This window comes from Odontesthes bonariensis, chromosome 7, assembly GCF_027942865.1.
Source record: "Odontesthes bonariensis isolate fOdoBon6 chromosome 7, fOdoBon6.hap1, whole genome shotgun sequence".
NCBI classification, from domain to species: Eukaryota; Metazoa; Chordata; class Actinopteri; order Atheriniformes; family Atherinopsidae; genus Odontesthes; species Odontesthes bonariensis.
The window spans coordinates 38,699,677-38,726,832 of NC_134512.1; the positions used below are offsets into that span (position 1 = coordinate 38,699,677).

A 27,156-nucleotide genomic window follows, 5' to 3' on the forward strand; every position below is an offset into this window, starting at 1 on the left:
TTTGTTTCTCTTTATATTATTTTATGTATTTTTAATGCTTCTTGCACTCCCTGCTGCAATGCTTTTATTTTATGTAAAGCACTTTGAACTGTTTGTACATGAAATGTGCTACAAATAAATTTGATGTGATGATTTGATTTGAGAAAGCATTGTTTGCTAGCGTCTGCTGCTAGCTTACTGCTACGCTGCTAGCTTACAGCTACGCTGCTGAACTATCTCCCTCTGGGACCAACAGAGGAACTATCTGTATCTGTATATAGAGCTGGAGGGTTGTTGGTCTGACTGCAGGAACAGCTTCATCATGTCTGTGTTTCTGCATAAAGTCACACAGCAGGTGTCCAGGTGTTGATGACAGCTAACATATGTAAACACAGTGGCCCTCATTTATCAAACTTGCGTAAGACGAAAAACATGCGTAGGTCGTGTGTACGTTCTTTTCTGCGCAAAGGTTGGCATTTATCAAATCCATCGTGAGCGCAGGAAAGATGAAATCGCCACGACAGGTCTGAAGCAGTGTACGCACTTTTCCATTTTGACTTGCGGTGACTGCAATAGCATACATAAACAGCACCGTCACTAGTGCGTGCCTCATGAGTCGCAACAAATCCCTAGGTTAAAATTACAGACTTATCACTTCAAAGAAGGCCCATGTTTTATTTGACTTCAACATAAATATAAACATAAACAAATATAAACAAAAAAACATAAAAATATCCTTCCCCAAGTGGAGGAGTTCAAGTATCTCGGGGTCTTGTTCACGAGTGAGGGACGAATGGAACAGGAGATTGACAGATGGATCGGTGCGGCGTCTGCAGTGATGCGGGCTCTGCACCGGCCCGTCGTGGTGAAGAAGGAGCTGAGCCAGAAGGCGACGCTCTCGATTTACCGGTCAATCTATGTTCCTACCCTCACCTATGGTCACGAGCTGTGGGTAGTGACCGAAAGAACGAGATCGCGAATACAAGCGGCCGAAATGAGTTTCCTCCGCAGGGTATCTGGGCTCTCCCTTAGAGATAGGGTGAGAAGCTCGGTCATCCGGGAGGGGCTCGGAGTAGAACCGCTGCTCCTCCGCATCAAGAGGAGTCAGATGAGGTGGCTCGGGCATCTGGTTAGGATGCCTCCTGGACGCCTCCCCGGTGAGGTGTTCCGGGCCCGTCCCACTGGGAGGAGGCCCCGGGGAAGACCCAGGACACGTTGGAGAGACTATGTCTCTCGGCTGGCCTGGGAACGCCTCGGGGTCCCCCCAGAAGAGCTGGAGGAAGTGGCCGGGGACAGGGACGTCTGGGTCTCTTTGCTCAAGCTGCTGCCCCCGCGACCCGATCCCCGGACCAGCGGAAGATGATGAATGGATGGATGGATAAATATAAACATAAACGCAAATTAAATAAATAAAAAAATTAAACAAGTACAACTCCGTAATTGGAAGAGTGATGGCTCATTATTCAACCGCCTATTTAAGAGGTGATTCTAGCGGCGCGGTAATGGCGAAACGATGGCAGATCTGGCTTTGTTAGAGGACCTGAACGCGCATCAGGCGCGAGAGAGTGTTCCGGGACCGGCAGAATTTCTTTCGGGAAAATGATGAGTGGCTTATGAGCCGTACAGGAGAGGCGCTTTAACACTGCGCATACGCAAAGACGTAGCTTCGATCAGGCCAGCCACCCTCTCCTCCAAGGCACTCAAATCCAAACCTGGATCGGAGCTCTCCCCCCCCCCCCCCCCCCGTTTGTGACATGCTGCGTCGGAGAGCTGCAAATTTCATATCGGACCACTTCTTCCTGATCTTATTGGAGAAAAAGTAAAACATCGTTCAATTTTAGATTTCATTTAATCTGGAGTTTATCACATTTTATTGACCATCACAGTAGGGGAAAATACATAACTCGTCCCGTCTGCGATTTACATCGCCAACGCTGTTGACAGCCGTCCCAGCTGTCAACAGTGTTGACAGCGTTTCTTTGCCGCCTTTCGTCTTTCCATGTCGCAAATTCTAGAGGTGCAGCCTTTTGTAGAAGGCGTGGTTAGGATCATTACGATGGGATTGGTGTGGTACGCATGTTCTGTAAATCTCACTTGAGCCTCTGCGTACGACGAGTTCTCCGCTCATATCAACGATGTTTTCTACGACGGCTTGATAAATGAGGGCCATTGTATGGTGTAAACTCGTGTCAGCAAGCAGCATGACAGTGTGGCCTTACGGTGCGTTCAGACCGGAATCTTTCGCGCGACGTGATTACATACAAAGTCAATGCAAAGACGCGAATTGGAGCCGGCGGCGCGATTGACGGTTTTGAGGCGGCGCAAATGAGGCGAATACCGCCTCGCGAGTGACAAGAAATATTCGCGTCACGACAGCCTATCAGCGTTGAGATTCTGGACGACAGTGACGTGGAGACAGATGGACAGGCGCTCCGCAGCTGAAATGGAGCGCCTGTAGTTGGTGTCCTGCCGAGAGATCACGGCATCCTCCCGAGCAGGTCATCAAACTGGGTCCTGGTGAGCCTGAAATACCACTGGAAGCGGCCGTCATCCAGACGCAAATCCTGGAGAAGGCGGTGAAATTCTCCGAGCTGAATGCACCTCCGGATGATGTCACTGACCCAGTCACGACGGCGTGTGCGTTTCCATCAAATCTCGGACTGCCACAGCAGGTACAAGGACGCGATGGTACTTATATCAGCCATGGTTGATGAGAGAATGAAATGGATAGCCCCTTGAGTGAAAATTCGCTCGTTGTTTACTCGCGTGAATAACGCGAGTAAATTCAACTACACCCGCGGCAACACTCGCGCGAGTAACTCGCACCGCGTCCGGTCTGAACGCACCGTTAGGGTTAGGGTTCAAATATTCAGAACAACTAACCCTTCACCAACTTTCTACTGAAGCCTTGATGGTTGTGTTCAGGGTCTGACTCCAGTTCAAACTGATATAGTTGTTCAGAGATGATCTATCTGTAAGTAATCTCAGGCTGTGTACCAAACCGCATACTTCTCCCACTACTCCTACTAACTTTAACTTTTTTTAAGTTCCCGGATGCATACTAGATTCTCCTAAATGTTGGGTATGCATCATGAGGTTACTACTCATACTCAAACTACCCAAGATGCAACGTAACGTGACGTCGCCGATCGTCATTTCCTGTCAAAACGGCAGTTTCAAGCTAGCTACAACGAGGGTAGGTTCACTTCCTGTTTTCAAAACAAAAGCACCAATTGTATCCTAATGCCTTTCCCTATGATAAAAGGCAACGGGTATTTTATTTTGTGAAAATAACCGGAAGTGCGTTGCTCACTGCGGCTAGCTTTAGTAGCGCCGAATTCGTGGGAACAAAATTGTAAACAGCCGGTATTTTGTCAGGTTTTCAACACGTTGGGGATCTAAACGACTACTTTCTCACCTGAAAATGTTTCAAATGTTGCTAAAGTTTACAGAGTTTAGAGCTTAAGAGAAATCAGCTTCAGGGCGGCTGATTTCGGCTCGGGCAGGAGCGAAATGCATTGTGGGTAAAAGCTCTGCATACTGTCTGATCGATGAGTATGCAGTATGTAGTATGCAGTATGCAGTATGCAGTATGTAGTATGTAGTATGCAGTATGCAGTATGCAGTATGCAGTATGCAGTATGTAGAATGTAGTAGGCGATTTCGAACACAGCCTTACTTTCTCAATGCAGCTAGCTTAGCTGTGTCTTAGCTATTATTGTCACGGTGAGGCGAATCCTTTGCATTTGTCAACAACGATCCCAGGAGGGAAAGTAGGACGGCGTTGCCCACAATCTCCACCCCTGAACAGCCTGTTCTCAGCAGAGCTGTTGCACAGAGCCACTGTGCTTAAACCAACAGATATTTGGACCAAAGCTTGTCTCATACGCCTCAGAAAGATGGAAAAAAGGGCATAGTATTTCACATTTAAATTAAACATGTTCACCTCTCTTAAAGAAAACCGTGAAAACATCAAAATTTTTTAAACAACACTCCCAAAGATAATCTATACATGAACTTTCATCTCTGTACATGTGATGTTTTGTCTTTGCGTGTTAATATTTATACAGTGTACAACATGGTAATGTGGAAGTATTTACATGTTTTCCTGCTGGTTGTTTCCTGTATGTTTGTCTGCAACATTGACAGTGGTGTTATGTATCGTTGGCCGATCTAACTCCTCATCAACAGCCTCGTTAGGAAGCTCTCCAGATCTGTGGGCAGATGGGTCAATATCAGCGCCAAAGTCAGCCGTCATGCCGTTAACCATCGCTGCCTCCTGATGTCCGCTTCCCTTCGGCTTTGTGGTTAGATCAGTGGGAGTCCCCAAGGTGGCGCCCCTCGCCTTCTCATCCGTTCCATTGCTATTCGCCTGGGCGGGGCGCAGGTCTCGGATGGTGCCGAAACCAGGTGACAGAGTCCGCTGATTTCCATCCAGGCGCTGGCAGCTGTAGAGGCCACGAAAGGCTGAGCGGAACTTCTGAGACATGGCGTTGTATATCACAGGGTTTATGGCGCTGTTGGCGTAGATGCACATTCGACAAAACAGGAGGAACCAGGCGTCCAGGTAGGGTGTGGCCACAAAAGAGTTGATCAGAACTAAGGTCCGGTAGGGCATCCAGAGCAGAGCGAAGAGGATCACCACCACAGCCAGCATCTTAGTTACCTGCAGGGAAGAAGCAGAGACAAAGCCCATTAAAACTCAGTCTGTGAATCAAACATGGTAGCCTGGCTGACGCGTCCACATCTGGATGAGATGGTGGTCTGGGAACTAGGTGTGCATTTTCTTGTATTTGAGGCGTGGTTTACGAATGCCTAGAGCCGTTTATTGGGCGCTATGAATGTCTATCAAATGGCGTCTGGTTCTTCCCATGCTGCTTTGCGCGCGATTCATAGCCAATTGTATCACTTATACCAGATGACGTGTGTAGAGCGACAGAAATTCAACGAGGAAGAAGAAGAACGTTGCTCTTTTTTAAAAGTAAACTGGCTTTCTAAGCCACTTAAAACACTTTCTAAGGCTGCATCGAACGGTAACGTTGTGTCCGCTGCCATGTTGGATTAACACTCTACAAGCTTCGGTGTCGCGCATAGACGTCGTCATCGTCTTGCTGCCCCTAATGTCAGGTTAGGTGGAGATGCAGATGGAAGAGATGGAAGATTCTCCTGCAAATCAGAGCGACTCACAGAACGACACGTTTTCAGATATATGTTGATGATGTTCATAGTTTTGATGGCTCTGCTGTCTTGTTTCATGCCGTCAGTTATCTTTAAGTATCTCTCTGTGTTGTTGTAGCTACTTCTGCTCTGAGCTGCCTTTCATAGCCAGAACATCCCTGAAAAAGTGGCTTTAATCTCCAGGTTAAGTACAGATTTAATGAGAAAACCAAAATGTTGCAGAAATGTTGAGCTGGGAGGGACTTCAGACTACATCCAAATAAAATGCTCTCAGATCAAAGTGATTTTCCATAATTGGGCTCTTTTAAGTTGAACATAAATCAGGAAACAGCTCATTTACATATTGACAAGAACCCAGAATATGAAATTAGAGCAAAAAGCAGAAATGTAGAGTTAAAGCCCAAAGGAATTACTTTCATGAAAAACTCTAAATATGATATTTTAATTTGAGTTTAATTAATGGCAGAGAAAGACTGAAGGCAGCTGCTCCAACCCCACAGACTGCAGCTGAGAGGATGCTTCCTGCCAGCAGCAGCAGACTTTGACTTGAGCAAATAGCTGGTGATTAAAGCCGAGCATTTATACCAGAAAGTGAGAGGCAGCGATCTTTCAGACCAAAGCTTTTGGAAAGAGGCACTTGTAGCAGGCTTCAGATCCATTCGCTTCACAAATAAGAAGGAAAGCGCATCCTCCATCATCCAGTGACCCACATTAACTCAACCAAAGGAAAGAAAGTGAAAAAATGAATAAATGTGGAAGACACGAACACACAAACAACCAGTGCGAGCCGGAGAGGACGCGGTGGTAGAGTCAAACTTAAATCTAATCAGTTTAATGAAATAATTAGATAGATAGATAGATAGATAGATAGATAGATAGATAGATAGATAGATAGATAGATAGATAGATAGATAGATAGATAGATAGATAGATAGATAGATAGATACTTTATTGATCCCGAAGGAAATTCAAGCATCCAGTAGCAGACATAATAAAGCAATAAAAATGTTTATACACTAAAAAAACTTTAAAAACAATCTAAGAATTTAAAAAACTGTTTAAAAATATAAAATATAAAAATATAAAGTGATCAGTGAAGTGAGACGAAAGTGAAATATAAAGTGATCAGTGAAATTCAGAAGTGCCATCACAGAGCTGTTGCACGGCCTGATGGCCAGAGGAACAATAATTATGGCACGTTTAACATTCTGCACTGGATGAAGCGTTCGCTGCTACAAAGCTGCAGACTGAGTCACTGGGAAACCACTTTGGATCGGTCTGCTCTTTCCGATGGATTACATCATCGCTGAGAAGACACCAGTTTCAGTTTATTGTTGTTAAAAACTGACGAGTCACGCTGCCTCAATCTTTGCAGGTCGGATGAGTTTAAAAGTTGTTTTCAATCCCCTGATGTGCATCAAGTCTTCTCAGATAAAGTCTTTAACGCTTTCCATCCACCGTTTCTTCTTGACATGTTCTAAATCAGAGGTGGGTAGTAACGAGTTACATTTACTTGAGTAAGTTTTTGAAAACATTATACTTCTAGGAGTAGTTTTAAATCTCTATACTTTTTACTTTTACTTGAGTAGATGTGTGCAGCAGAAACTGTCCTCTTACTCCGCTACATTAGGCTACAATGAACTGGTTACTTTTCTTCTTACCTCTTTGGTATTCTACGCCTCATTATTTTTATCCCCCCGCGTACGCCTCATTTTAATGTTTTATTCTGACAGAGAGAGAGACTTCCGCCAAAGGCTCTACCACCTGACTGTGTTCCACCAATCAGACGCAGCCGTGCAGTCTGGTCACGTGACCATACTCGATCTCAGCGGCGGGACGGGTTAGCTTTAGCATTAGCAGTCGTAGCAAACAAAGAAAGAAACAGATGAAAAATGTCAGAACCAACGGTGGGAAATGAAGACGCAGACGAGGCCTCATACTGAAAGCATGTTTACCTTACAAAGAGTGAGAAACAGCAGCTACATTATGTGTCTTCTGTGTCAACCAAAACAAACGCACATTTCAGCAGAAACTCAACATCTAACCTGAGGAAACATGTAGCGCTAAGTTTCCTAAACTCGTTTTTTCCCCCATGGATAGGTGAATGTTTGTTTTTTAGGTTACATATGGGTTACATATGTTTTAAACATTTCCTAAGTCTCTTTTATTTTTAATTGAAGTTCTTGAATTTACCTGGATTATTTTAATTTAAGCCATTTTGTAATTAATTAATTTATTTTAATTTATTTTATCTATTGGATGAACTCTAATTTGCCTAAAGATGATTATTTAGTATTTTTGTCTGTCTGATTGAATGCTTGTGTTAACAAATAAATCAGACGTTACTCAACAGTTACTCAGTACTTGAGTAGTTTTTTCACGTTTTTTACTCTTACTCAAGTAATCATTTGGATGACTACTTTTTACTTTTACTTGAGTCACATTATTCTGAAGTAACAGTACTTTTACTTGAGTACAATTTTTGGCTGCTCTACCCACCTCTGTTCTAAATGCAAATAAATAATAAAGAATGAGAGAGGATAAGATAAGAGAAATAAATGCCTTTTTTTTCGGAGGATTGCTAATTGCTGCTGCCTGCATCAACCTTCAGTTACCTTCAACTCTCCTTAACACTTGACTTTTCAGCTTAACGACATCACCAAACAAAATTCCAGGTATCCCATTCTTCAGCTGTGCAGGGTTTGTTTACATCTGTCTGTCTGAATCATCGGCTGCTGTTAGCTCCAAGGTGGCACTTATCAGATCCACTCGACTCCAACGGTGCATCATAAACGCACAGCCGTCAGCTTCTGAATATGTTGGAGATGCTGAGGGTGTTGCCAGGTAACAGTGACAGTCGCCTGTGTTTATAATAACGTGTCACGATTATCTGATGTGACAACCACAGGCTTTCTCAGTGAAAGAGACGGTCACTAAAGGTTTACAGCCTGTAATTGGTGAAAACAAACACGCAGAGATCTGGAGATAGTTTGGAAAATGCAATTGATATTCATCCACAATGAATCAACACACCGCGCAGAAAAGAGCGAGCAGCTCTAACCTTAAAGGCCCAGCGCAATATGGCTGCGGCGGCCTTATAATCTGTGTGATTAGCTGTGATTGCTTTGTGATTATTGGAGTCAGCGGCGTGTCACATGAAGCACGAGCAGACAGAGTTCTTGTCTGTGTGAAGACGTTTGACACCGATTCTTAATATCCTGCGTGTGCCTCCGACAGCGCGTCGAAAGGTGGTTAACTAAGGTTTATTGGTTAATTGAGTCATTTGGAAAGCTAAAGACAAAAGAGAGGAGAGGTCAAATATGAGGGCGATAAAGTAAATTAAAGTTCCCCAAGTTAGATAACAGGTGCAAAATTAAGCCAAGCGTCTATCAAAAACACTCATTGGTCGAAGAAACACCAACAGGTGTTTAATTTAAATCTCTCAGGGGTCTAAACCTCTCAGTTTCTGGATCTGGCAGAACCTGACAGGCGTGCATGAATCTCTATGATGACCCAAAGCTCACAGAAGCCTCAGAAACACAGACAGATGTCAAGATGGTTGCTCCAACAAGGCTGCAACGTGAGCAGGGAGGCGTCTCACGAATGATTTGGGCTGGAATACTGGGATGGTTGCTCCCATTAGGGCCGCTGCACGGAAGGAACTCACAGGAACTAAACCAAGATGTGAAAAAAAAGCTGATAAAGGGAAAAAAAGGCTAACGGGGGCTCAAAAAGCAAAGATTTAAGATCAGATTTCATGCACGAGGGTTGATAAAAGCTCTTATAACAGCTCATTTAAACTGTTTCCAAAGGATGGAGCCTTTAAAAATGCTCTGCATGAAACAGTTCACTGTACATGCAGGAATCAGAATCCAAGTTAACTGTTAAAGATGTGATTGCATTAATGTGCAGAACCCTGGATCGGATCAAATGTGCAACAAGTTGCTCGATGGTGTGATTCTAAATCCAAAAGTCATAGAGTCAAAGTGAGATTTCCTCATCGACCTCGTAATAAAATGATGGTGCGTGATGTTCTGCACCGTTTGTACCCAGAGTGAGAGTAGTCTGGATGCCATTAAAGCCCCCCCACTCAGATCGAACAAGAAAAGCAGCTTATTATTATATAAGCCTTCAGAGATTTCAATCAGATTCTAATTTCCATCAGAGATTTGGGTTAAAATGCAACAAGTCATCAGAAAAATAGCTGAAAGGCTGCTGTCCTCCTCCTTTGGTTTGGCTTTATTATCTGTTCATGTTGCCAGCGGAGTTCCCCAGGGTCCCTTATTTGGCCTCCTTATTTTTACCCTCAACCTTTTCATCATATTTTCAACATGTCTGGTTTTTAATATAATTTCGAGACAGATGACACCCGGCTCTCTCTCCATCAACAGAATCGTCAGTTCCACGACAAATTAATGCAACTGTTTAATCTCGAGGGCCTTTCAGCACTGATGGAGCCAGATAACATACCACGTAATATCTCACACAAACGTATTTTGTATTTTCTTTTATATTCCTGCGATATAAACGGTAATATTTGCACTAAGGCTGGGCAACGATTAAAATGTTTAATCTAATTAATCACATGATTTCCCTGATTAATCACGATTAATCGCATTTGTACGCAGAATCCAAAAATGAATCCAAAAGTAGCGTATAGCTTTTAGCATTTAGTTTTATTTTAAATGTGCTGCCATATGAATGAAAGTGCCATAACATTTGTTGTGCAAACACACTTTTAACATCAGCGTCTTTCTGTAGTTTTTATGTAGAAGCCTCGCTCCACTGTCTGTTTCCTTGAATGACTTGCTGCTATCAGTTGTGTGTTTTGCCTTTTAAGTGATATTTTAGACTGGAACTACTACGCTGAGAAGACAATTCAACTTGGCAGAGTTTACAGATGACTTTGGTTCTGTCGACTCCGCCGTCTGGAAGAACTTTAAAATGAAAATGGCCGAGTAAAAGTTCCGTACCCTTCTCCATGTTTGGTGGATCCGCCGATTACTTTCTTTTCCTGTTCCACAGCAGACAGCAACAGACTTTTACAAAATAAAATCCTGTAAAAAATGTTTGGAAAAAAAAAAATGTTTTAATAAAAAAATAAAACCGTTAAAAGCGTTAATGCGCAATAAAATATTTATCGGCGTTAAAAAAATAACGAGTTAACTCGCCCAGCCCGAATTTGCACCCAGAAAAATACTGATTACTTTAGGACAAAAGACAGCAGAGTGTCAGCGAGATGAGTCTGTGCACGCCATCGCTCTGCGTGCCATGACCCTCCGTCTCGTCCTCCATCTCCACTGCCCGGTGACCATGGTAACGGCCAAGACATTTCTGAACCCCTGCGAGACGGTGGAGGGCGGGGGCCAGAATAGAGCCAGTCGGCCGGTAAGACTCAGGTGATTAGTCTTATCAGCCTCCAGTAATGCAGCACACCTTCCCCCTGCCATCTCCGGCTCCCTCCCATCCATCAGTCTGGGGATACTTCTACTACGTGACAGATCTGCCGGAGCGTGGCGGCCCGTGTTTTCCACATCAGAGCAGAGAAAACTGAGGGCGGCAGGCTTATTCCAGGTATCATGAGCACACCTCTTGGCAAAATGCTGTTTGAGATAAGGCTCCGTGTCCGTGCCGAAAGCCGTGAGCCGGCGGATGGAAAATTTTAATCTCTGCGCAACAAACCGTTTAATTGCTGAGGAGGCGGAGAGGACAGGTTCCTAATTATCTCTGTGCTGCGACAGCAAAACAGCAGTAACAGTGATGACATTTAGAGTATGCGCCGTAATCCTGTGGTGGCAACATACTTTAACTCCAACATCACAAAGAAACGTGTTGCCCGACAGCAGCACCGGTCGTCCCACTGAGCCGAAGCTTTAACATTTACCCTGGGATGCTATCAGCTCCCCCCGTGCTACAGCTGATAGCATCCATCTTTATCAACGTGCATTTAAGGAGATCAGAGACAAGCAGAAACTCTCAGAGATTAAAACTGCTCAGTAATCTCACGCCCCACGGTATTAATCTACAATCATAAAAGAGCCATTCTCTGGCAAACACAAGTTTATCAATCTTCCATCAGATTCAGTTGGTTTATCAAACGATGAATGAAAGAGCCGTGAAGTGTGTGTTGAAGAACTGAGAGGGGGAAATCATCCTCAGCACGGAGCGCACTTCAATGTAAACCCTAAAACACATTATGCAAATCTTCGGCTCTTAGATGGAGCCCCTTGAACGGGCGAGATAAGGATCTTTTCTGCTCTCGAGTTCAGTCTCAAAGAGGCAATCACACACGGGAACGACCCGTGTAGAAGTTTGCAGGCTGCAGGCGAAACGTGAAGCACTCAAGACCCATTAGATTCAAGGGCCGCTGGCTTTAAAGTGTGGCCCTGAGCCCCTCTTCTATGCGGCCACAGACACAGCTTATATCTGCAGTCTGTGACGGATACTAATTGTGTTTTCTGCCAGAACATTGTTAACTATCAGCTGAGGTTTTTTCACATCAGCCTGGACATAAAACTCAGCCAGCTGAACCGAAAAGCTGCAGCTGCAGCGTCTGTTCTGTTCAAAGCGCTTCATTCAGCACTGAGTCAGCCCCTGAGAGTCAAGTAGATCTCTGAGATTTAAGGCCGGCGTCTGCGCTGAACCTTTGCTGCTGTTTCCTATCAGAGAGCGATGATGGGTTATAGGGATGGGAATTGATAAGATATTTACGATTCCAGTTCCATTTTCGATTCTGCTTAACGATTCGGTTCTTTATCGGTGCCCTTATCGATTCTCATTTGGAGAAAAAGGACAACAAACCGGTCGATTAGCATCAACTTTGTTTAGTTTAGAAGTAATACGAGTCATGACCTCACAAACCCAACAACGGTGAGGTCCACATTGGTCTATCCTGGCCTGGGTAATTTAACTCTTCCTGCTCTGGTGAAAGGAGAAGCTGGAGGTAGAGGTGAACTGGGGGTAGTACCACCAGCCTCTGGCTCTGAGCCAGTCAGGCTCTGTCTCTCATGATTTCATCTAAATGTAATGCCTGAGAAGGCATTCATTTAACCTTAACCGTTACTAACAGCAGCTTTTACAATCAGGCAAATGGTGCTAACATGATAGGCAGTGTTTGTTAGTTAGTTACCTGCAGTGTTAGCCGAGGACATGCTAACGTTGCTAACGCTGCTGGGTTCAGATTCACCAACGTTAATCATTCATTCATAGTTATTGCATGTTGGTAGTATTTCCTCCCTTTGGTGAAATATTCACTTTGCAAGTTGCCCTGTTGTCGTCTTTTTTAGGGATGTGTAACCAAACTTTCGAGCGTTTGTACCGCTTGGGCGCCATGTTTACTGTTGGCTGCTGGCTGCGCTGGACTCACCACGCAACGCTGCGTGGTGACGTCATTCGCGCCCACTGGAATCGATAAGGGAATCGTTTGCAAAATGGCCAAACGATTCCAAGGAATTGAAACACTGGGAACCGGTTCTCATTAAGATACGAAGGGAGAGAAAATAGGGCCAAGCGATTGTGAGGTCTGAGTTTTTCCTGGAGAACCATTCTGTGATGCAAATGTATTACTCTGTTGAACGCATATTGTTCTGAGAAGCAAAACGCTTTATTTTTTAAACCCCAGCCAACTAGCCGGACTACCTTCATCAACACCAAAACGAGGCTGGAACTCTGCTCACAGGACGCAGCAGGGGGTAAGAAGATGTTCACTTTTAATTGCTGATATAGAATAGAAATAGAATAGAATAGAATAGAATAGAAAAATACTTTATTCATCCCCCAATGGGGGAAATTCAAATTAGTCCAAGTAGCTAAACATTTTTTTTAAATATTTGCAATGATTGTATTAACAACAATTAAACCACAATAATAATACCAATTCTAGTAAAAAAAAAAATACTACTACTAACTAATAATAGTAATAAATGACTAAATGGCTAAATAAACAAATAAATAAAAATCAATCAATCAATTTGAGAAGAACTCAGCAGTCACTGTTATAATAATCAGTCCTCTGCTCCTCAGGATGCTGTGGAGAGGATGTTTATTATTCTCCAAAACAGAATCTAATTTCCTCCTCGTCCGTTTCTCCACCACAGCACTGAGAGGGTCCAGCCTTCTGCCTACAACAGAACCAGCCTTTTTCACCAGTTTGTCCAGGCGCCTACAGTTTGTGTCTGCAGTGCAACTCCCCCAGCAGACAGCAGCATAGAACACTGCACTCTCCATGATAGTGTGATAAAACATGCACATCATATCACTGCAGACATTGAAGGACCTGAGCCGTCTCAGGAAGAAGAGACGGCTCTGGCCCCTCCTGTACACTGCGTCTATGTTGGCAGACCACTCCAGTTTATTATCCAGCACCCCCCCAGGTATGTGCAGGTCTGGGATGTCATACAGCTTCATGTCAAAAGAGGCGAACTATCCCTTTAGGTGATTTCAGTTGTTCAGAAAGAAGCTCAAAACGATGATGATGATGAGGAGGAGGAGGATAATTGTCTCTTTACACCAGATCAGATGGAGCCGTTATTTACTGAAAAAATGGCCGCTGACAGGGCTGGACTGGCTATCTGGCCGTTCGGGCATATCCCGAACGGCCCTCCCGCGATTTGGGCCCTCTGGGCCCTCCGAGGGCCGTAAATAAAATATACATATATATATTATATTTTTTATTGACTGCGACGGTAAAAAAAAAATGACACGTCGGGGCCCATTGGATGTTTCTCCTGACGCACAGAGCGCTAGTCCAATGAGAATGCCTAACGTTGTCAAAGGCCCGCCCTCCCTACAGGCCCACTTGACCCAAGTCATCATCATCATTATAACCCCAAGTTTAGCTGACTTCACTTGGCTATATTCGGCTAAAGCTCTGGTGGAAAGAGGACGCGAAATGGAGAAACAAAAGAGTGACCATGACAAACGTAAAGAAAAGAGAAAACAAAAACCAAGAGACGACGCAGTAATGCGCTAAAATCACCGATATGTTTTTTAAAAGCTCGAGCTCAGGTTCGGTAGTGGGCCGTGGGAGATGCGGAACCTGGCTGCTCGACCTCAGGTTGGGGCAGCAGTGGGGCCGCCGCCGGTACATCATCAACGAGCGCACAGGTGGTGGAGAATGAACAGGAGGAGGCGGAGGAGATGGTTCCAGCTGGGGAACCAGAGGAGGAGGAGACGGAGATAGGAGACGTGACCCAGCAGGGAGAGATTGAGGTTAGAATTCATCTCAACACACCCGCTAGCTAGCCAATGCAGTGTAGCTATTGGGCGCTTCAGCGTTTCGTTTCCCATTGGCTGAAAGTTTGAAACCGAGACCAAGTTGTCATCCTGACTTCATCAAATCAGTCACAAAAATACCCATTTGGTATAATTTTTTGGTTTTGCTGTAGTGAAAAAAATGACGTGTCCGAGAAAAAATACACAGACATAAGCACTATCTTAGGCTCTTTTGATCAGTGTCAAGTGTGTGGTGCTGGTGCTCCTTTTCTATACAGTGTTGTGTGTGTTGGTGAAATATTGCTTTGCTTATCCCTGGCTTGGGTCTGTGGGACCCACTTTCAGGTTTTGCTGAAGGAAAATGGTATGAATACTTTTTTCACAATGAGATTCACTGGCCAGGGCTCATCATCTGGAAAATAAAGTTAGTTATCCTCCTCTCTCTATCTCTTATCCTCAAAAACAAAGATACTCAGAACTTCACAAGCAGGATGAAGGGAACATGAGGGTGCACAGCAGCTTTTTTCCCCTCCTTTAGTCCCAGGTTCACTGGGCCAGAATATCTTCTATGTAACAAAAACATGAACACCTTACAAGGATTAAATGGAGGATTAATGATAATTAGACAGAAGTGTGTGTATATATAAATATACATATATGCACGCTGGGCCCTCAGTGATCAAAAAGTGCCCGGGCCCTTTTCAGATGCCAGTCCAGCCCTGGCCGCTGACCCCTGAATATCCCGAGCAGTTCCCGGGAACTGTGCCTCCTCTTCTTCCCGGGATCTGTTTGAGTCACACTCCCAGATCACAGATTACTGCTGCCTTCCATTCCCACATCTTTTCTCCTTCGGCCCTTTGGTATTCCTCCAGCTTCTCGTGTTCCTGTCACGTAGAATTACTCCATCCATCCCCACCGCCGCCTTCTGTATTCTGTCGCCCACCACCATGTCCGGCTGGTTGGCCGCACCGTCTCAGCTCCGTCATTCTTCACCGCCTTTGTAACTTTCTCCTATTTTGACTTTGGGACTTCCATACTCTTCCATACTCTAAAACCATTGCTTTGGTTCAGCTGACGGGGATATTTTAGAAAATGTTTCGGACCCGAAGGATATGACGCTGAATATTTCATCTGTGGGAAAAACTCATAAGATTTACTTAAAAAACCCTTTGTAAGTATTTGCACTCAAATGATTTAAGTAAGATTTAATGCTGCAATATCAAGTAAATTTTACTCACCATAAAACATAACAGTTTTGAAGGTAACATTTACTTAATTACATCTACGTTTTAAGTTATATTTATCTAAACAAATTAAGTAAAGTCTACTTGTTTTTCATAGGCAGGAACATCATTTTACTCAAAACTTTAAGTAAATGTTATATATCTGTAGTATTTGCTGTTATGAAGTAACTTAGTAGATTTTAACGATACACTTTCAGAGTAAAGTTTATGTAGTATTTCTAGGTTTATGTACATACAACTATTAAACATTTAAATTGTATGAGGAAACCTAAGTAAAACTTACTCTTCCCCCATAATTCATGTATTACGTTAATAAAATGTTTAATTTTACCTAAGAAGCTCGAGTTCTTACTCGAATCTTAAAAATACAAGGTAGAAATGATGACAGTTACTCTAATGGAGTTTACTTCACCAAAATGTCACTTTTTTCAGTGTGAATTAGGAGGATAAAAAGTCAGCATCTCCAGCTTTGATTTTAAAAGTGTCGCTTCAGATAAAAACGTTGAAGCACATAAAAATGTTGATGTTCCTGTGCAGTATGGTTGGTTATACTTGGTTATGCCTCCCTGCATCTTGGGCTGTCTCTAAAGGTCTTTGCACAGTCTGCAGCTGGAGTCTTATCGGCTGAGGTCCGCCTGTGGAGCCTCTGTTGCTCTTGTGCTTATCTCATTTAAGCAGTCTGAGCCTCTGCTGCTCACACTTTTAATCCACTTCCACTCGATTTCCCCTTTTCCGTTCCGTTTCTGACCTGTAATATCTGTCATCACATCTGTCATCACTTCCCGTCCCTGCCTCTGACCCCACGCACATGGCGGTAGAAGTACAACCCCTGGCAAAAATGATGGAATCCCCGGCCTCGGAGGATGTTCATTTCATTTTGTAGAAAAAAAGCAGATCACAGACATGACACAAAACTAAAGTCATTTCAAATGGCTGAAGAAATACTAAAAGAAATCAAGAAAAAAAATTGTGGCAGTCAGTAACGGTTACTTTTTTAGACCAAGCAGAGGGAAAAAAATATGGAATCACTCAATTCTGAGGAAAAAATGATGGAATCACCCTGTAAACACACCCTGTAGACATCAAAGCGTCAAGACAGAAAACTTAAAGAAAATGCACAACAAAACAAATGAGGAATGAATGGGAGGAAACTGGAGTCAACGTCTGTGATCGAACTGTAAGAACGCGCCTTAAGGAAATGGGATTTACATACAGAAAAGCTAAACGAAAGCCATCATTAACACCCAAACAGAAAAAAACAAGGTTACAACGGGCTAAGGAAAAGCAATGGTGGACTGTGGATGACTGGATGAAAGTCATATTCAGTGATGAATCTCCAATCTGCATTGGGCAAGGTGAGGATGCTGGAACTTTTGTTTGGTGCAGTTCCAATGAGATTTATAAAGATGACTGACTCCACAGTCATTGATGATATGGGGCTGCATGTCAGGTAAAGGCCCTGGGGAGGTGGCTGTCATTACATCTTCAATAAATGCACAAGTTTCCGTTGATATTTTGGACACTTTTCTTATCCCATCAATTGAAAGGATGTTCGGGGATGATAAAATCAATTTTCAAGAGGATAATGCATCTTACCATACCATACCATACCAACTTTATTTATAAAGCACTTTATACACCCACAGGACCAAAGTGCTATACACAATCATAAAATAGAAGGGTCAAATATAAAAGCAGTACTAAAGTAATTAAAATGTAAACACAATAAAACGAAGTCAAACATCTCAGATTGTGCCAAAAGCCAAAGAAAAAAGATGGGTCTTAAGTTGGGATTTAAAAACAACAAGTGAAGAGGCCTGTCTTATGTTATCTTATCTTATCTTGCCATAGAGCAAAAACTGTGAAAACATTCCTTGAAAAAAAGACACATAAGATCAATGTCATGGCCTGCAAATAGTCCGGATCTTAATCCAGTTGAAAGTCTTTGGTGGAAGTTGAAGAAAATGGTCCATGACGAGGCTCCAACCTGCAAAGCTGATCTGGCAACAGCAATCAGAGAAAGTTGGAGCCAGATTGATGAAGAGTACTGTTTGTCACTCATTAACTCTTTCGGTGCCATTGACGTCTATAGACGTCAATTAAAAAAAAAACGTTCACTGCCAAAGACGTCTATAGACGTCAATTGCGTTTTTTAACGGAGCGGGCTGGGGGACAATCTAGCGGAGTTCGTCACTAAATCTTAGGCTTGTAAACACTAAACAGAGAATATACTGGCAAAATTACCCGCAAGGTGGCAGCAGTCCCACTTTGCACAAAAAAAAAGAGCTCGTTTTCTCCATTTTTTGGGTCAAACAGCTGTTTTTGGTGAAACCAACCTATGTTCTACTGTCTATTACTAAAAGACTGAAAATGGTAGAAACAAACTTTTTTTCCTGATCAAAGAAGAGAGTCTACTCTTTCTTTTGGTAATTTCAGTGTGTACATAGTCATAAGACACACTTTTCTGTGGGTCTTGGAAAATCAGTCAAAATACTGAAAAACACTTGGCAGTATGGGTGTCTGCACTGAAAATGGCTGGCAGCCAATGAGTTAAGTCCATTAAGGCCTCAGAGACTGCGAGCTGATAGAAAAGCCAGAGGTGGTGCAACAAAACACTAGTGATGTGTTGGAGCGTTCTTTTGTTTTTCATGATCAAATCAAATCAAATTTATTTACATAGCACATTTCATGTACAAACAAATGATGCTAAATGATTTTTCTTGATTTCTTTTAGTGTTTCTTAAAGCCAGAAAGTTGCCATTTGAAATGACTTTAGTTTTGTGTCATGTCTGTGATCTGCTTTTTTTCTATAAAATGAAACGACTGAATGAACATCCTCCGAGGCCGGTGATTCCATCATTTTTATTCCAGGGGTTGTAGATCCCAAAGCAGAGAAAGAGCCCAGAGGGTTTTCTGTTGCAGACTGAGAAGCGTTGAGAGTCCAGAGAGCGAGCCGTGGAACTCTCTCTCTGCTGCTTGTGTATTTTTCTTTCAGCTCAAACGGGGAATCATGACGAAAAGATCGGGAAGGAAAACGTGTTGCGGTGCAGCTTCAAAGCACCGTTTGGTTCGGGGTCAGAACTCTTTAATTCAATGAGCCTTTTTATTTATTTATTTTTTTTACATATATATCTTTATTAGGTTGTCAATATACAATCCAAGATCAATCTGAAAGGATACATTTCACCTATTTTTCCCCTTTTAGAACTCCCACAACCACCTCCCCCAACCAGTCACATTTACTTGACTTGGTCACATAACAATGGGTAATAATGCTAATAAGCAAACACAACTCTATCCCCACCCCAAAGGAAAAAAAAAGAAAAAAAAAGGGGGGGGGGGTGGTGAACAGGAAAAATAAATAAATAAATAAAATAAAATAATAATAATAATAATAATAAAAGGGAACATTCAGAGGAGTCCAAACTACATTGAATCATAGACACACTGGCTTCTTACAGAACTCTGACAGGATATATACACACCAATGTCTTAATTAGCACCAACCATCTTAATCATTAATCATCTGGAGATGGAATGGAATCAATCAAAGAAAGAATGGGATTCCAAGTTTTATAGAATTTGTCAGAGCCCCCCCTAATACTGTACTTGATTTTTTCTAAGTATAGGAATGACATTTAGTCCTTTAGCCAAGAGTTAGGGGAGGGAGGATTCTTATCCTTCCAATGAAGTAAAATACGTCTACGAGCTCCCAAAGATGCAAAAGCGATACCATTATTTTCCCTGTTGGTCTGCCTTTTTATTTTTAAAACCCGTGCAGGGAAGCAGCTCCAGTTCCATGGAATTACGTTTACCGGCCCCCTCTGGGTTTATTATGGCAGACATGAAGAAAAACACCGAAGGAATGTCCTGCAGCTCAGGTGTTGGGTTTCAGCCGACTCCCTGGCTTCAAAGCTGGGGTTTGAAGTTCAGAATTGTCTCGAATATTGTTGAACACATCAAGCTTCCTTTAACCTACCGGGGCCCTTCATAGCTGCCCTTAAGATGTAAACAGATGTGATGAATCTCTCTCCTTTCAGTCACTCAGCATGTGGAAATGTTGAGGAAATCATTATATCATTCTAACTTATAATACTATTTGTAAACAACTTAACACCGTTAAGCTTTCTGCATGTGTACCAAAGTAATAAAGTAATAAAGTACCAAAGTACCAGAGTACCAAGGTATCAAAGTACCAGAGTACCAGAGTACCAAAGTACCAAAGTACCAAAGTACCAAAGCACCAAATTACCAAAGTACCAAAGTACCAAAGTACCAGAGTACCAAAGTACCAAAGTACCAAGGTACCAAAGTACCAGAGTACCAAAGTACCAAAGTACCAAAGTACCAAAGTACCAGAGTACCAAAGTACCAAAGTACCAGAGTACCAAAGTACCAAAGTACCAGAGTACCAGAGTACCAAAGTACCAAAGTACCAAAGTATCGGAGTACCAGAGTACTAGAGTACCAGAGTACCAAAGTACCAAAGTACCAAAGCACCAAAGTACCAAAGTACCAAAGTACCAGCGTACCAAAGTACCAAAGTACCAAAGTACCAAGGTACCAAAGTACCAGAGTACCAAAGTACCAAGGTACCAAAGTACCAGAGTACCAAAGTACCAAGGTACCAAAGTACCAGAGAACCAAAGTACCAGAGTACCAAAATACCAAAGTACCAAGGTACCAAAGTACCAAAGTACCAGAGTACCAAAATACCAAAGTACCAAGGTACCAAAGTACCAAAGTACCAGAGTACCAAAATACCAAAGTACCAAGGTACCAAAGTACCAAAGTACCAGAGTACCAAATTACCAGAGTACCAAAATACCAAAGTACCAAGGTACCAGAGTACCAAAGTACCAGAGTATCATAATTAAATAATCATTAATCATCTAGAGATGGAATGGAATCGATCAAAGAAAGATAATAATTAATCTTATTAATTAATTAAGATTATTTAATTATCTTTTCCTTCTGCATGTTCGACCTATGGCAGGCTCATGGAGCACAGAGATGTGATGCAAGATGTCTGTGAGCTGACGCTGGAGTTGGTTTGCTGATGTTCTGATGTTCTACAGGTCAAGAAATGAAAGATTGGAACTGGCATCCAGACAGAGTGAAAGGTCTGGAGTCATAAATGTTAACCCGTAAAATGATCCATGGTTCAGTGTCACATTAAACATCTCTTTGCTTGTAAACTAGTCAGAGTTCTTCAGATTACTGCATGATGGAGCTCAGTCTGAACACGACTTGCTGGGATTAGCAGGCCGATTAGCACAACGCTAGCTCTGGTTTTAAAATGTAGCGCTCATAAGGTTTTAGTTGGTGACCATAACTCTGCAAAGAGCTGGTGCTGACATGAAAGACCAGCTCTCCTTCCAAAGGGCCAGTACTTTGGTACCTTGGTACCTTGGTAATTTGGTTCTTTGGTGCTTTGGTACTTTGGTACTTTGGTACCTTGGTACCTTGGTACTTTGGTAATTTGGTGCTTTGGTAATTTGGTTCTTTGGTACTTTGGTACTTTGGTACTTTGGTACTTTGGTCCCTTGGTACTTTGGTACTTTGGTACATTGGTACCTTGGTACTTTGGTACTTTGGTACTTTGGTACTTTGGTACATTGGTACCTTGGTACTTTGGTACTTTGGTACTTTGGTACATTGGTACCTTGGTACTTTGGTACTTTGGTACCTTGGTACCTTGGTACTTTGGTACTTTGGTACTTTGGTACCTTGCTACCTTGGTACTTTGGTACTTTGGTACCTTGCTACCTTGGTACTTTGGTACTTTGGTACTTTGGTACTTTGGTACCTTGCTACCTTGGTACTTTGGTACTTTGGTACTTTGGTACCTTGGTACTTTGGTACTTTGGTACTTTGGTACTTTGGTACCTTGGTACCTTGGTACTTTGGTACTTTGGTACTTTGGTACCTTGGTACCTTGGTACTTTGGTACCTTGGTACTTTGGTACTTTGGTACTTTGGTACTTTGGTACTTTGGTACCTTGCTACCTTGGTACCTTGGTACTTTGGTACTTTGGTACCTTGGTACTTTGGTACTTTGGTACTTTGGTACCTTGGTACTTTGGTACTTTGGTACTTTGGTACCTTGGTACCTTGGTACTTTGGTACTTTGGCACTTTGGTACCTTGGTACCTTGGTACTTTGGCACTTTGGTACCTTGGTACTTTGGTACTTTGTTACTTTGGTACCTTGCTACCTTGCTACCTTGGTACCTTGGTACCTTGGTACTTTGGTACTTTGGTACCTTGCTACCTTGGTACCTTGGTATTTTGGTACCTTGTTACCTTGGTACCTTGGTACATTGGTACTTTGGTACTTTGGTACTTTGGTACTTTGGTACCTTGCTACCTTGGTACTTTGGTACTTTGGTACTTTGGTACTTTGGTACTTTGGTACCTTGCTACCTTGGTACTTTGGTACTTTGGTACTTTGGTACCTTGCTACCTTGCTGCTACCAGCTGCTGGATCAGGGGTTCACTTAGTTTCTCAATCACTGCTGCTACTAGCTGCTGGATCAGGGGTTCACTTAGTTTCTCACACACTGCTGCTACCAGCTGCTGGATCAGGGGTTCACTTAGTTTCTCACACACTGCTGCTACCAGCTGCTGGATCAGGGGTTCACTTAGTTTCTCACTCACTGCTGCTACCAGCTGCTGGATCAGGGGTTCACTTAGTTTCTCACTCACTGCTGCTACCAAAAGGGGAACCAGAGAGACGCTTACCAAACACGAATGAGTCAGAACAGAAACCTGAAGCACCTCCTTCATTTCAGAGCACAGAATCAGCAGCTGAGACTCAGCAACATTTACCAGAAACCTGTCTGACCTTTAAATACAGCACGAGTGATCATACAGAAGTAATAAAGTTCTACTGGAACCATTCATGACTAAAGTCTTAAAGGTGAAGTTTTTTAACAACGTGTAAACATCAGCTAAATATGTTTATCTTGGAAAATGCTGCATTTTCAGCTCTTTATAAAAGGAAATGTCTGCATTTTCATTTTAAAAAGGTAAACAAACAAACCAAAAATGTTTCAGTTGGGGATGTACAAATGCCAAACAACTTTTAGAAGAACTAAATGTGGACATGAGACAATCCCCTCTGGATCAGAGACTTCTGAACCCAAAGTGTGTGAAGGCACATGATGGCAGATGCTTTCATGAGCAGAAAGCCTGAGAGAATAAATGTGTTCTGAGTGCGAGAGCTCAGAGACAAAGCAGCCCTGCAGAGCAAAACCAAGCAATCTGAAGAGAGAAAAGCCTCTTTGAATGCTGTCCTGACCAAAAGAAGCCATTACCACCACGATTGCCTTCAGGGTTCAGAACAGCTGGGACAGAGTGCTGACGACACGGAGCTTTTCAGAGCGAGTGGACGGCAGGAGGAAATTATGACCGGGGGAAAGCTTAAAGGGACAGTTCGCCTTATTTGACATGAAGCTGTATCACATCCCATATCAGCAACATCATTTATGAACATCTTCTTACCCCCTGCTGCGTCCTGTGAGCAGAGTTCCAGCCTCGTTTTGGTGTTGATGAAGGTAGTCCGGCTAGTTGGCTGGGGTTTAAAAAATAAAGCGTTTTGCTTCTCAGAACAATATGCGTTCAACAGAGTAATACATTTGCATCACAAAATCGTTCTCCAGGAAAAAGTCAGACCTCACAATCGCTTGGCCCTATTTTCTCTCCCTTCATATCACTGCCTGTTGGTTTCCACCTGGTTTCCAACTAGTTTCCAACTGGTTTCCAACTGCTGTTTGCTGCTCGGTCTGCGCTTCGGTCTGCACGGTCTACACAGCAGGCAGTGATACGAAGGGAGAGAAAATAGGGCCAAGAGATTGTGAGGTCTGACTTTTTCCTGGAGAACCATTTTGTGATGCAAATGTTTTACTCTGTTGAACGCATATTGTTCTGAGAAGCAAAGCGCTTTATTTTTTAAACCCCAGCCAACTAGCCGGACTACCTTCATCAACACCAAAACGAGGCTGGAACTCTGCTCACAGGACGCAGCAGGGGGTAAGAAGATGTTCATAAATGATGTTGCTGATATGGGATGTCATACAGCTTCATGTCAAAAGAGGCGAACTATCCCTTTAGGCAGCACACAGCAGTAACTCGCAGTTACTCAAAGGTTCGGGCGAGATGTGACAACAGGAAAGAGGGCACAGAAGGGTTAATGGGAAGCAGCCGAAGGTGAAATGAGGCTCAGACCTGTTTCCTGGAGGAGAGCGCGCTCTTGGGCCGACCCTGGCGACCCGTCCTCGCTGCCTCAGAGGGATCCCGGCAGCTCCTGCGCAGCGTGGTGGCGCTGGTGTCGGGGTGGGTGGACAGCGGGCTGCAGAGACATGTTTGGATTCAACAGGCATGTTACACACGTTCTTTAATTCCTGAAAAAGTTTCTCTCAAATCTCTGTAATCTATAGTAAAATTCTGTGATGATAAAGATACAAGAACAGCCTCTCTGCTTTGGTTCATGCTGGCGGGGATATTTCAGAAAAGGATATGATGCTGAATATCATCTGTGGGGACGCACTCTGAATTAGGAGGATAAAAACTTGTTTTTAAAAGTGTCGCTTCAAATAAAAACGTTGAAGATTTGCGCATCAAGAGGCAGATCTTATATGACAGTCGGACAGAAATGAACATGCCGACACTGGCAGGGTTAACAGATACGACTACAGCGCGAGCGGCACGCCATCAAAGAGGATTATTGTGTCTGTGATTCACCTGAAGAGTTTCAGATCATCGACTAGAGTGAGCACAGTCAGAGGTAGATGAAAATACTAGGGCTGGGCGAGTTAACTCGTTAATTATGAACGGTGAACGCCGATACATATTTTATCGCACATTAACGGAGGTTTTATTATCTATTTTATTAATGTAAAAGTCTGACGCTCACAGGCTTTTATTTTGTAAAAGTCTGTTGCTCACAGGCTTTTATTTTGTAAAAGTCTGACGCTCACAGGCTTTTATTTTGTAAAAGTCTGTTGCTCACAGGCTTTTATTATTGTAAAAGTCTGTTGCTCACAGGCTTTTATTTTGTAAAAGTCTGCTGCTCACAGGCTTTTATTTTGTAAAAGTCTGCTGCTCAAAGGCTTTTATTTTGTAAAAGTGTGACGCTCACAGGCTTTTATTTTGTAAAAGTCTGTTGCTCACAGGCTTTTATTTTGTAAAAGTCTGTTGCTCACAAGCTTTTATTTTGTGAAAGTGTGACGCTCACAGGCTTTTATTTTGTAAAAGTCTGTTGCTCACAGGCTTTTATTTTGTAAAAGTCTGTTGCTCACAGGCTTTTATTTTGTAAAAGTCTGCTGCTCACAGGCTTTTATTTTGTAAAAGTGTGACGCTCACAGGCTTTTATTTTGTAAAAGTCTGCTGCTCACAGGCTTTTATTTTGTAAAAGTCTGTTGCTCACAGGCTTTTATTTTGTAAAAGTGTGACGCTCACAGGCTTTTATTTTGTAAAAGTCTGTTGCTCACAGGCTTTTATTTTGTAAAAGTCTGTTGCTCACAGGCTTTTATTTTGTAAAAGTCTGCTGCTGTCTGCTGTGGAACAGGAAAAGAAAGTAATCTTTGGATCCACCAAACATGGAGAAGGGTACGGAACTTTTACTCGGCCATTTTCATGTTAAAGTTCTTCCAGACGGCGGAGTCGACAGAACCAAAGTCATCTGTAAACACTGCCAAGTTGAATTGTCTTCTCAGCGTAGTAGTTCCAGTCTAAAATATCACTTAAAGGCAAAACACACAACTGATAGCAGCAAGTCATTCAAGGAAACAGACAGTGGAGCGAGGCTTCTACATAAAAACTACAGAAAGATGCTGATGTTAAAAGTGTGTTTGCACAACAAATGTTATGGCACTTTCATTCATATGGCAGCACATTTAAAATAAAGCTAAATGCTAAAGGCTATACGCTACTTTTGGATTCATTTTTGGATTCTGCGTACAAATGCGATTAATCGCGATTAATCGGGGAAATCATGTGATTAATTAGATTAAACATTTTAATCGTTGCCCAGCCCTAGAAAATACACTCTTTCATATATAATATATATATATATATATATATATATATATATATGTGTGCTTTTTAATTCAAAGGTCTTGTGACATAAGCAGTGTTTTAGTTGGTGATGTTTAGAAATGATTGATAAATGCAACAATACGGAAGGTAATTCAGGCTGAAACACCTAAAAGAGAATCACAGCTTTGTAAAAATGGGGAAAATAAGGCGAATGTGCATTTCTGCCTGTGTGAAAACAGACTTATGCTTTCTGCCTCTGTTGTTTATAGATGTGTTGGTTGTTTGGGAAGCAGCAGCTGCTTATTTGTTCCAGTAATCAGTGAAATGAAAAACCTCCTGTGGCCCAAAGAAACCACATCTGCAAAGAGTCTGCTTCATCACATTGAACCTTAGAAGTTTGATGTGTGGCGTGCAGTACCTGAGGTAGAGGATGCGTGCGATCAGAGCGTACAGCACGATGGCGAGGAGCAGCGGTATGACGTAGAAAACGGCAAAGTCGATGAGGTAGATGGGCAGGTAGAGCTCCCGCTTCACTTTGTAGCCGCACAGCACGTGACCGTCCTGCTCCACCTGAACATGATGGAGCAGTGATGGAGGTAATGATGCTTCACATCTCAGCAGAGTAAAACCAAACAGCTCCTAAACACCAGCAGCGTGGGCCCCTGAGAGCTCCTGGAAATCACAGATGTTTCACACGTCTGCTGCTGACACTGGGAGCTCCCTGTAATACCTGAGTTTAGCCTAAAAAACACAGCAATTCAAAACCCATCTTGTTTTTTTAGTCTTTAGACATGAAAGACGATCCTGATGGACAGCGTTGGCTCAGCTGGGGGCCGTCTGATGATGAATGTCAGATTTCTTAGAGCAGAGATACTCATTGAGCGGCTCCTCAAGCTTTAATTGGTGGCTCGCACTTGCATAGTAGCTTATAACAATATGGTAACAATAACAATACATTTTTTTCAAATAACAGGAAATACTGCACAGTATTAGGTATTTTTATTAAGTTTGCGTTTTTGTAGTATTAAGTATTTTTATTAAGTATTAATTAAGGCTTAATGGTGTTTCCTAAAGGGGTAAATATTAAACCTGGCAACGCAGCCCCCTTAAACCACAATGGATCGGTTTTTAATCAAAAAAGGGCAAAAACCAGCACAAAAACCAACACAAAAACCAGCACAGAAACCATGCTCATCTTGAATGTCTCACTATGATTACAACAACAAACTACAAATACAACATGAAGAAAGTCGAGGACATGCACGCCAGCTTCCGCTCATCCCAGTATTAAGGTAAATGTGGTCTTAATTGAAAATGTATTGGCTGTGTTGTTTCTTTTTTTTGTGGGATGTTTTATATGTAGAAATGCGGAGATACCGCAGTTTACAACTTTGGTTTCCAGCCCTGCATGACACCGTTTTGCTTTACGGTAGGGCTGCGATACTGCAAAATGTGGTATCGATCCAATACCAAGTAAACACACTATTGGCCAGTTTTGCCGA

The 27,156-nt window shown here is 42.7% G+C and overlaps 1 protein-coding gene across 1 annotated transcript in view; it reads right to left on the minus strand.

The window, feature by feature from the left end:
• Window positions 1–3,373: 3,373 nt before the first annotated feature.
• The window catches only part of trhr2 (thyrotropin releasing hormone receptor 2), a 45,584-nt gene continuing 21,801 nt past the window's right edge, over window positions 3,374–27,156 (minus strand). Inside the window, exons 4-6 of the mRNA XM_075470770.1 lie at window positions 26,073–26,224; window positions 23,843–23,966; window positions 3,374–4,645 (exon numbers count right to left, since the gene is read on the minus strand). Coding sequence (XP_075326885.1) covers window positions 4,076–4,645; window positions 23,843–23,966; window positions 26,073–26,224 — 846 coding nt within the window. The 3' untranslated portion in view covers window positions 3,374–4,075. The remainder of the gene's footprint in view (window positions 4,646–23,842; window positions 23,967–26,072; window positions 26,225–27,156) is intronic.